Below are 12,624 nucleotides of genomic sequence, written 5' to 3'. Positions count from 1 at the left end.
CAACGTGTAGCTAACTATTGGGTGTGTTTTTCTATATATATATATATATATATATATATATATATAACTATTAGATGCGGGAGAGAAATTAAAAAATAAAGTGTAAAAGTAAAATAGTATAAAATTGAAAATTATATAATATTTTTATTCAAGAATCAAGATAAAAGTAACTTTTGAAAGTTTTAATCTTAGGTGGCGTTTGGATATTGATGAAACCAGATACGTTTGTGTCTGCGTTTCCTTTTTTTTTTTTTTTTTTTTTTTGGAGCGTTGAGAAGCGCATTTTAGCTGGAAAGTGGTCTGTCAGTGGGTTTCGTACACTGTTCACGAGACTCACAAATTTATTCAAAAACCAAGATAAAAGTAACTTTTGAAAGTTTTAATCTTAGGTGGCGTTTGGGTACTGATAAAACCAGATGCGTTTGCGTCTGCGTTTCCCTTCTTTTTTTTTTTTTTGAGCGTTGAGAAGCGCGTTTCAACTGGAAAGCGGTCTGTCAGTGGGTTCCGTACACTATTCACGAGACCTACAAACCTCTTTATTCAGCAACTTTTCATTAAAAATGAGTCTCATGATACTATTTACACATTTAAAAATTATTTTGCTACAGTATTTTCAATTTTTAACAAAATAAATGGTATCTAAACATACCCTTAGCCTTTAATTTTCTATTGGACGGTGTAATAAACCTAGTTAACCTCATCTCAATCCCCTGTTTTATACAAACCAAGTGCACTTGATGCAAAACTGTTGGCTACACTGTTTTATGAACCTGGGCAGTTGGGTCAAATTATTTGAAATTACTCAACTGTCCTTCGGCAACAATTCTTTTTGTAATCTTACACCCATTGAGAAAAATAATATTATATTTTTCGACCCTCCTAATTGCAAGCCATGCTATTAATTACTGGGGAACATATTGCAGTTGTAAAATTAACATTGAAAATAAAATTAAAAAGTAGAATAACAGAATTAATTTTGAAAAATATATCAAATGAGTGCCAATTGCAGCTATTTTTTTATGTTTAAATTTTATTGCATTAATTGTGATCATAAAATTCAAATAATCTTACTAAGAATGTCAACATTTTTTTTTAATTAACATGAATTTTCAATTGATGAGAATTTTAAATCTTGAAAGTTATAGATTCTTGAGTGTTTAAAATAAGAAATTTTTTTTTGGAAAGTTGTATTTATGTAGATAATTTTTATATTTATAATTATATAAGACAACAATAAATGTAAAAAATAATTTTTTAAGACATTATGTAAACTCAGTTAGAAGTAAAGAATTAATAAATTTGACCATTATTAATGAAAAAAATACCCTTGGACAATGGCTATCATCTTATTTTGATGAAAAATGGACAATTTATTTTCTGTATTTAGCTTTATAAAGTTAGTTTTAAGGGAAAAAAATGTGAGCAGCTAAAATTAATTGTCATAATTTGTTTAATTTTCTAAAACATTATAATTCAATTTTTTTTTTAGAATACATTATAATTCAATTGATACAACTAAGAAAGGGAATTCAAATATTAATTTTTTTTCTCATAAAGAAGACGATAAAATATACAACCAAGCAACAACACAAAGCTCTTAATAAGAAATTATAAGATAATCACTAACAAAAATTAAAAGGTTTTTTTTTTTCCTTCACTTTTTTATAGGGTTCTAGTCCTTTTTGTTTTTAATTTTGCAGCCTTTGCGATGACTTCATGATTTTAATATGGGTAAACCATATTTCAATATGATCCTTAACTTTTTAATTGTGTCAATTTGGTTCCTAACCTTTTAGTATCGTGTCAATTTAGTCTCTACAGTTATCTTTTGGATGAAAATTGATGACGTATCTAATAGGCAAAACAAAAAATTAGCTTTTGTTGATGTGAAAATAAACTAAAATTTTATTTTAGTCGTTTGTTATGTAAGTAATTTTCATCTAATATATAATGGCAGAGACTAAATTGACATGATACTAAAAAGTTAGGGACCAAATTAACACAATTGAAAGGTTAAGGACCAAATAAAAATATATTGCAAAGATTAGAAACTAAGTTTACACTTTTAATATTCTAAATAAATATTCATGACATTTAGTTACAAACAAAGCTCTTAATAATATTATTATTATTATTAAAAAAAAAAAAACATTGTTATGACTTATGACATGAAAAAAAAAACATAAAAAAAACCAATAGAGATTAGAGAGAGAGGGTGGTGTGGGTAGTGGCAGGGGTAGGGGTAGGTGCACCAGAAGCATAAGAAGCAGATCCCCTTTTCTACAATCCAAACACATTTTCTCACCTACCGCTACCGCTACCGCTACCAAATTTCTCTGTTGTTTTCTTCACTGTCGTGTTGTTTTCACCACCAAATAAGTCTGTTTTTGATAAAAGAAAACAAACACAGTGTCTGTGTCTGTGACATATATCTCTTTGCTCTTTCTCTCGAGGATCATCATATTCATATCATGGATTTCTTAGAGACAGTAGATACTCAGATTCTTGTGGGTGCAGCAGTGGCTCTTGTAGCCATTGTTGCTGCTGCTTTCTATATCTTTTCCTCCAACAAACCCAAAGGTTTGACCTGCTTCTGCTTGCTTTTACATTACTTTTAATTCTTCTTAGCCTACCTGATTCATTGTTTCACAGAATCTTCAATTTTTGACTTCTGGGTCTTTTAAATCCTTTTATTCTATGCAGTTTAAGGTAGTTATTTCTATTGGGTCAATAAGGACTTTTGAGATGAAATATATCCTGGATGTTAAATTTTGCTTGTTTTGTACCTTACAAAGATTGTGAAGTCAAAATGAATATCTTGCACGTTTTCACTTGCTAACTTTTTAAGTAAAGACCGTATCTTTTGTTTTATGTTTCTTGTTTGGAGGAACTAAGAATCATTCATTTTTCCGACATATTGACATTCTAATCAGGTTGCCAATGTCCAGTTGTAGAAAAGGCTAACAAGATGAAATTACGCTTTTGAAAAAAGGATATATATATATATATATATATTGTCAAATGGCTGTTTGTTCCTAGAGTGTGCTTATATAAACCCTTTTTTTTTTTTTTTTATGTCTAGACAATGGTATGCAGCATATGTATTATAGTATAAAAAACGTTTGAATGTATTACAACAACAGTCTTGTCTGTATTTGATATATTTGGTATTTGGATCAACAAATTGATTGCATTCTTCTTTCCATTTAAATTATTTTTAATTTTCTGTTCATTTGAATTTTTAATTAGCATTTTTGTCTACTCTATCCGCTAGCTACATCTTTATGTCTTTGCAATGCTTAATTCTTGCCTTCTAAGAAGTTGATCATTTAGATCTTGATTCTTGAAAGATTGAAAAATATATGATTTTAAGAAATTTAACTCTAGTGCTTTCCATTAAAAGTAAATTGTATTCTCATTTTGGTGATTTGGAAATTTCACTTGGATTTAGCAATTTAAAATGCAGGAGTCTGAAGAATAATTACTACCATAAATTGTTTGATTTGAATTTTAATAGCACATGATGGATTTGAGTTTTGAGAATTTTGCCCCAACAAAAGCAGTTGTGATGTTATTATATATCTGAAATAATATTTTCACTTAATCATTTCAAATCCACATATCAATAAAGCTTATATCCGTCCATCAATAAATTTGTCTTTCATATTTTATTCAAGTCATTTAAATTAAAAGCTAAGATCCAAATCCTTCTTTTCACATACTTCTATATAAATGAACCATTATGGTGATGCTAACCCCGATCGGTTGGTGCCCATGCCTCATGAAGTGGATGTCACTATTTCGAATCTCCTGTTCACTCTCCCTTTGGAGCCAAAACTTAATTATATATAGTGATCTTTTATATTTGAAATCCTATGAATATCTAATTACTTGGAGAGAAATAACTTCTACCCTATTAAAGCCTCAGTTTCCAAAAGAAACTGAATTGTGGACTGACTCATACATGATATTGTCGTGGATGTCTTGAAAGATGACTAACTTATCAAAAACAAAAGAAATCTTGAGAGATGACTAAACAAGTAAGCTGCATGTGAGCAACCTGTTTTTGGCTTGTTAAGAGGCTCTTACTGTCCTACTGGTCCTTTTGTCAATAATACAAGCTGGGATTAAGCTTAAGGCTTGATTGTTGCCCAATTCTACCTTGAGCGCTTTTAAATTTCTTTAGGTTATGCTTTTGATTGTTCATGGTGGTGGTCTGCAGAAATATATGTCTTGATAGAGTGCAATACACTCACACATTCACACACAATTACACACACACATACATACACACCTAGTGGAAATACTTTTTTTTTTGGTACGTAATAAGCAGTTTCATTAATGAAGAAAATGAACAAGGAGTAGCACCTTAGTTTTTTTTTTAATTTTTTTTTTTTAAACTTTAATTTTATTTTTCTTAAATAACAATAATGTGAACAGGGTTATGGTAACAGGAAGCTAATGAGATATCACAAAACCTGCAAGTAAATTTTTATATGCCCTAGTACACATGATGTATACTAGATTAAACTCAATATTACAAAAACTAAAGAGTTAAATTCTAAAATTTAGCATCTCTAAAAAATCAAGAAAACTAAAGGGGAAAGAAAGATTCATTGCCTTGTTCCATTTGTGAAGAGTGCTTAAGAATGTATTCTTCAGTCTCCCTACTGAAGTCTCCCATCCCTCCAATGTTTACTCATTCCTTTCTATCCAAATCCACCACATTATGTGTAGGGGAATGTTCTTCCAAATCAAATCTTTTTTGTTTACCGAATCTTCCTTTCTATCACTCCAAGAGACCAATTACCCTTTGCAGCATCACCCAGACAAACCCCAAACAAGCAGAACACCAAGTTCCATAAATCATGAGCAAAGTTATAGTGTAGAAGTAAATGATTCACCCATCCACTTTACACATACTACACCAATCCATTATCGTTATACCCCACCTAAATAAATTGTATGTTGTAAGGATATTATCCATTGCTGCTGTCCAAACAAAAAAAAAAAAAAAAAATGCCATGCTTGATGTAACTTTTACCCTTGTTGAAATACTTAAAAGTGATATATAAAAAAGAAAGGAATGAACTTTGTAGCAATCACCTATATGTGATGGCAGAGAGATATGTGTTTGATGTTGAGATCTGCTCAAGCTCAAGCTTGAGTTAAGTCTTAATCTCAGCCCAGTTTCAGTCAATCCAGCTAGATCTGCTCAATCCTTGCCTTGGCAGGCTATTTATCTTAATAAGAAAGGAAAAAAGAAGAGAACAGAAAGAATTGGCTTGGCTGACTTTGTTATATCCCTAGTTTCCTGTATCCACTACCTTTCATTGATCTTATGTTTTTATTATCTTGTCTTTCTAAAATCACTAATAGGGCAGTTAACCATTTGATGATCTATATCTGGTTAATTACCTTCATAAATGTATAAAGCATTCTCCATGCTGTAAACGCTAAGCATAGCCAACATTCCTCACATTCTTTAAAAACCATATTTTGCAAGCTATATGATACTTGGATCACTTGGGTGCTACTTATGTATGCATGGATCTTTTTATTCATATACAATCTTTGTTGTACCCTTCTTTCTTTCTTCTCTTTTGGAAATACTAATTTGGCCCTGCTTCTATGTGAGGTGAATCATTTTGTTGTGTGGTAATTATATTTATTTGTGTTCTTTGCCAACTGTCTAATGTCATGGTATGCACTTACAGGCTGCTTAGATCCTGAGAATTTCAAGCAGTTTAAACTTGTAAAGCGCACACAATTGAGCCATAATGTGGCTAAGTTCAGATTTGAACTTCGTACACCAACTTCAGTTTTGGGTCTTCCAATCGGACAACATATAAGTTGCAGGTTTGGTTTTGTAGCCCTGTAGACATAATAAATTAAAGGGTTACTTGTTTTAGCAAATAGTTGTCGATGATATCGATCAATAGGATGGAAATTTTCTTCATTTTTACCATCCTCTATCAATGTTTTTGGCTATTTTTACTAGCTGCTTTCTAGAACAGGGGCAAGGATAGCCAAGGTGAAGAAGTGATCAAACCATATACTCCAACAACATTGGATTCTGATGTTGGACATTTTGAACTAGTTATAAAGGTTATATTTCAAATTTTTTATTGGTGGATTTGACTTTATTCAGTTAAATTATGCTAAATAGTTATTAATTTTGACCCTTTTGAACTGGTCTTCCGCTTTGATTTTTACTGGAATTAGATGTATCCACAAGGAAAGATGTCACACCATTTTCGTGAGATGCGGGTTGGAGATTATCTTGCCGTAAAGGGACCCAAGGTACGCTTTCCTTGTGGTGTTAATGAACAAAATGCCTTTGGCTGAATCTTTTCGTTCATCCTCTCGGGGAGGTGGGTTTCTTGTTTCTAAATCTGAAAATTGGTTTGCAAAATGATACTGCTACCAGGGCCGTTTCAAGTACCAACCTGGCCAAGTTAGAGCATTTGGCATGATTGCTGGAGGCTCTGGAATTACTCCCATGTTCCAAGTATGTATAGAAATAAATTTTTGTTGCATATTTGGTAATTTTATGGTATCGTACTATTGTTTTTCTGAAGGTTTTGTTGTTAATAACATATGTTGCTTTGTTCTTGCCCATGCTTCAGGTTGCTAGAGCCATATTAGAAAACCCCAAAGACAAGACAAAGGTGCACCTTATTTATGCCAATGTTACATATGAGGACATTCTTTTGAAGGTAATTTTTGTTACTCTGTGGATCCTTGTGTCTTTTACTTTATTATGAAGTATTTGAGCTTTTAACACTTAAATAAATTCCACTTGGGCCAAATAATGATGTCCCATAATATATGTTTGTTATGGTAGGCATGCTTGGTCCATCAGTGGATTTTCCAATTAATGGATGCTGGTGAATTAGCACATAATGCTTATTTTATAGAGGAATGCAAAGTTTAGTGAATTAATCTTTCCTAAATCATGTAGATGACATTGACTATTCATTTTGGGACTGGGAGTAGGAAAGACTAAATATATGTGTATATACCCACACGCACACACACATAAGCATTATGAATTTGAGGATGACAAAAAATTGACATCAATTATGCATGTGGAAATGGCAAGGAGGTGAGTTCTAGGTGTTGGTATTAAGTTTCTTTAGGATAGAAAATTGCTAGTTCAGTATTAATTAAGTTTTATTAAATTCGGGGTAATAGTAATTTCTAGGTTTTCTAGAATTGGCTTTTATCAGAGGCCCGTAAGTCTTCTTTTATGATTTGAGTCCTTTTTTCTATTTCGTTTTAGTAGTTTCATGATTTACTTTTTGTTATCTATGAGTGCTAGGGTAGGAATATCATCATTCAGATCTTTTCTATTTTGCTGCCTGTTTTATTATGACAGTAGAGTAAATAAACACCATTATAGCAATGTTCTACTAAGAAGCACAGACATGGGTACTGGTACAACATGGCGACATGGCAATTTTTGAAAAAAATAGGATACGGGTACGGGTATGGCGGGACCTGTTTATTAAATAATTATAAAATATATTTTACCTATCAAAAACAAATTATTAAACATGTTTTTATTTTTATTTTCTATATATTATTAAGCATTTTTTTTTCATATGATGTTAAATGTATTTCAAATTAAGAGTAATAATGGATAATAAAGCAAATCCATGACTATTAAAGGATGTTTAGAAATTAGAATACAACCCAAGAATAAAGATATTTATTAATTTTCAAATGCACTATTACTTTTCAAATCATGAATGCTCTTTGTTTTGTGAAAGGGTATTTGATTCCTCTTGTTCTTGTGTCTTGCATTTTTTTTTCTTTCTAAAAAGGACACGGTCGGGACATGCATGCAAAAGTGTCCTAGGCATATCAAGTGTTTGACATGGGTACTGCACCCCAAATGAAGTGTTCATGCTTTCTAGATGTTCAATTTATCATTTTAATAGTGCTATGCCATTTTAGTTTGTGGACACTGATATTAAAGAATTGTAAATTTGTGTCATGCTCCCCTCCCCAAATATGCTCTATCTCAACTAGCACCTTCTCCCCTTGTAATTTTATGTGGGTTCCAAACCTAGCACCAGTGGCCAATAAAAAAGAAAAAGAAAAGGAACAAAAAAAATCTTTTCTCAGAGTAAAGAAAAGCTCTCCCTTTAAAATAATATGGATACCTCCTGGTAAACTCTTAAGATTCAGGTGTCTAGATGGTGGAATGAACATTATGAACATGCACACATACTCATCTCACACAATATAGTGTGTTTTATGTCTGCCATATAATTACTCTAAAGTTTCACCATTCTCGGGAGTCCTTTAAGTTGCATCCTAAGCACTCCCTCTTTTCATATTTTAAGTAACCATCCTTTAATGCACTGTATTTCTCATATATATATATATATATATATATATATATATATATTTATGCATATGTCTTCAAAACTACCCTCTTTAATATGAACTAAACTATTGTAAAAGGTGATTTATTTTTTATTGACTTTTCAAAGAGGGTCATATTTTTGAACATCTTAAAATAGAATAGAGGATCAACAATATAGATGGAGGGAGTAAATGTTGTCTTATTCATCTCCCAAAGAGTGCCTTCTGTCAGTTCATGGGATCAAGTTTTGATTTTGTTTTAGCTGAGCTTTATGAATGCTCCTGAACAATTGCAGGCTGGTGGTTCAGTTGACATTTATCTAAGTTACTTATCAGAAAAAAAAAAAAAAAAAAAGTGGTCTATTTGACATATCTACGTTAACTCTTTTCTCTTTCAATAATTTCATTGGTTTTTTATTATAGATATGACTTTTCTTTCTCCTTGAGGAGAGAATCAGTGTCAGTTTTCTTGTTATATGCTATAGTAGTGATATATTTTCTCTTGATCAAAGTTTAGCTACAAAATTGGTTGTAGCCTAAGATTACAACTTTACTCAATAAAATAAACATTATTACATATTTTGAAATCTAACCATTGAATTGCATGTTCTTTATGCACTTAATACACGTCAAATTTTGTGTTAATCGGATATTATTTACTATATGATCTATAAGCATATATTTTATGTATAATTTTAAACTACAAAAACTTGCAATTTAAACAATTTATTGATGACATAGCTATTGATCTTTAATTTTCTAGAAATTTTGTAAGCATGGAGGATATAAGAAAAAGATGTAATCCAATGGTGGATTTGTTAAAATTCACCACCAATAAAAAGATATTGAGTAATGTTGTAGTCTAAAGCTATAATCAATTTTGTAGCTAAACTTTGTCATTTTCTCTTTAATGTATATCTGATTTTGCATACAATTACGGGTCTGAATTTCTGAGGTTGAAGTTTATGTTGACAATTAGACTAGATAGATCTAAGAAATGCAAGATCTCTGTTTGTCTAATTTGCCATATATGCAAATCCAATTAATCCTATCTTAAATACATGCAGGAAGAACTGGATGGTCTTGCTAGTAACTATCCTGATCACTTCGAAGTCTACTATGTCTTGAATCAGGTTAGTTTTTTCATTATACAGCTTGTCTCTAAATTATTTATCTTTCCCCTCTTGGTTAAAATTGAATTTACAAGAGTGGTTTTGAAAAGCTTTAAATTAATCTTTTAAGTATTTTTTTTTAATCTTGTGTGATAGCCACTAATACATAAACTTTGCCATACAATGAACTTGTGATGCATAATACTTTATGCTCTTCCCTCCCACTATCACAATTGGTCTTTAAAACAGAGATGGTGTCTTGACATAAAAAGGCTCCTTGTCCAGCATATCTTCCAAAATCCTTTTTACTTTCTTTCTTTTATTTTGGGTGCTCAATGCTGTATCTCACGTGTCACTTATACTGCTTGAGATTGTCCAATTGACATTTTCTTTATTCACAATGGTCTGCCTGATGGACTAATGTCATAATTTATATATTTTGCTTTTGATTTTTCATGTTCTGCAAAAAAAGTAATCCTAACGTGTGGGTAAGCTTGCTCATGCGTTAGAGTGGCAACAGCACAACATGTTTGGTAGGTCCAAGTCCTGTACAATTCTGCTGTAATGCATGTGCACTCTCATAACTCAAGCAGGCCAGCTGCTGTCTATCTTGATATATGTCATGACTTGATGACTTATTTTTTTCTCCATTGGATCTAACTGCGTGGATAATGTTACTTCCTCAGCCTCCTGAAGAGTGGCGTGGTGGTCATGGCTTTGTATCAAAGGAGATGATTCAAACTCACTGCCCTGCACCGGCCCCTGATATTCGGGTAAAAAACTTGACTATTTACATTTGTTTCTATCTGTAATCTATTTAGCATATTATATATCTGGGCAGTTACATTTGTGATGGAAAAGAAGGTACCAGATTATGTAACTGTGGATAATAAGTTATTTTGATACTTTAATATGCAGATTCTGAGGTGTGGTCCACCTCCCATGAACAAGGCCATGGCTGCACACCTCGAGGCCCTTGAGTATACATCTGAGATGCAGTTCCAATTCTGAATTTCTTTTGCAAGGTCTTTAGCCTTGATGATTGCCCTTGAATATACATATGATATGCAATTCCACTTCTGAATCTCTTTTGCAAGGTCTTTAAAGTTTAACCTTGATTTGGACTGGCTTTTATTACTTTCAAGTATTGAAGAACAGACAATATATCCTAGGAATTTAATGTCTTGTTCTAAAGTCTAAATGGTATTGTTAAGCATAATTAGAGGGACTTGTAACTTTCTTGCTTTTAACTTAAGAGAGATATTCAATGATAATTTTTGAAGTGGAAAAGTGCATACATGGGTTCTACTTACTAGTTACCTCAGGATACTTTGTTTATAGGGGCCTGTGATTTGTGTTAGTGGGTTATGTTCATTTTGTGTCAAGGCAAAGGGTATTCAATCCTAACCTAACTCATTTAATAATCTTGTCAAAATCTCTCAACTCTAACACAACTTCTTTTATTAAGTTGGTGACATGACAACACATTTCAACCCATTTATTACATAAGCAAAGGGTTATGGTTTTAGGGTTTCAATGTATAATTTATTAGTATAACTATTAAAATTCTTTTAATTACTTAGTTATATTTAGAATTCAAATTTATATTAGATAAAAAATACCTTTATCTATATGTATCATGTCATTTAAGGTTGTTGCGGGTTAAACATGGAGCTGACTCATTTATTAATCATGTTAAAGCATGTCGATTCACTTTGACACGAATTTATTTACACCAAACACTAGCAAAAATTGTGATGTGTTTGTGAGTCATGCAAACATTGTCACACATACCTATTTTATTTTATTTTTTATAAGAAAAGACAATTTTCATTTGATGGTAGGCGTATTCTTAGGTCAACTATACCGCAAACTGTCCGTTTTATACTAGGGATGGTAAAAATGTTCCACGCCACTTAACTTGCCCGGTCCGTTTTGCCTCCTCATGCCGATTTTTCCCATCCCATCTCGAAGAGGTGATGGGGCAGGAAAGATTAGGATTTTGCTCGTCCCTAACCGTCTTGTCTCACTTGTTCTAAATGTACGAATGTGTGTGTATATATATTATTTAAAAAAATATTTAAATTATGTTGTAGGAGGCAAAATTTTAAGCCAATTATAAATTGTCAAATCAAAATTTAGTGACAAAATTTACATTAATATGTCATTAAATTAGATAAATCAAGTGTTGACATGTGTCACTTAAGATGATATTTATTCTAATTAAATAGAGATAAATATCTTGATGATAATTATTCTAATTAAATAGAGATAAATATCTCAATTAAATTGGACTGATAATAGTTAGTCATTATCTCTATTAAAATAAATAAATAAAAATAGAGATATTTATCTACAAGGAAGTCAATCCAAGTGGGACTTATCCTTTGAAACCACTATAAATAGAGGACATACCTCCTCTCATTTAGAAGATTTTTCGAAGATGTTGAAGCTCTGTTGAAATTCTACCTCAAAGAGAATTTTTGAAGACGTCGAAGTTCTGGAGAAATTCTACCTCAAGAACACACAAAGAACATTCAAATAAGTTCTTTGAAGTTCTATTGGAATTAAGCTGAAAAAGTCTCCATAAACTTCAACAAACCTCAAATCCTTGAAGCTCAACGGATCAAGCCTCTAAAGCCCCGAAAAACTTCAACCTAAAAGCCTTCACATTCAAAGACTTGAAGAACAATAAATCTCTAATAAGTTCAAAACTAGAGATTTGTTATGGAGACTATTCAATCCATCTTCCAACTAAAGTCAAGGAGATTCCTTGTTCGAGTCAATTTTAATGAAGATAGAATCAGAGGGTATTCTTTTGTAAAAGAATTGGAATAGAGATTGTACTCATTATTCATCAACACAAATTATTATTTGCAAACCATATTTCTTTTCAATTGTTTAATTTTCTACAATTGGAAAAATTTGTGTTTACATATGTATACATATAATTTAATCTTTTTTATGTTATCTTGTGTTTAAAAAAAAAAAAAATTATTTATACATATTCTACTACTATTTCCAAATTGCTTGTATCTCATTCTCTCTTAGCACTCTCAGGTCGCTCATCTTGACTTGCCTTTTCCCAAATGTATATATAAATATATTATTTGAATTATTTATTCATAGAATTTAA

General features: G+C 31.4%; 1 protein-coding gene across 1 annotated transcript; it reads left to right on the top strand.

The window, feature by feature from the left end:
* Positions 1-2,191: 2,191 nt before the first annotated feature.
* On the top strand, positions 2,192-10,800 carry LOC115953449 (NADH--cytochrome b5 reductase 1). The gene is made up of 9 exons (XM_031071093.1): positions 2,192-2,580; positions 5,718-5,859; positions 6,018-6,108; positions 6,226-6,303; positions 6,431-6,511; positions 6,630-6,719; positions 9,444-9,509; positions 10,175-10,261; positions 10,407-10,800. The coding sequence occupies exons 1-9, from the start codon at positions 2,472-2,474 to the stop codon at positions 10,497-10,499; spliced, it is 837 nt and encodes a 278-aa protein (XP_030926953.1). The 5' UTR covers positions 2,192-2,471; the 3' UTR covers positions 10,500-10,800.
* Positions 10,801-12,624: the final 1,824 nt, after the last annotated feature.

Source organism: Quercus lobata, chromosome 7, assembly GCF_001633185.2.
Source record: "Quercus lobata isolate SW786 chromosome 7, ValleyOak3.0 Primary Assembly, whole genome shotgun sequence".
Taxonomy (NCBI): domain Eukaryota; kingdom Viridiplantae; phylum Streptophyta; class Magnoliopsida; order Fagales; family Fagaceae; genus Quercus; species Quercus lobata.
This window is presented reverse-complemented; position numbering and strand designations above follow the sequence as displayed.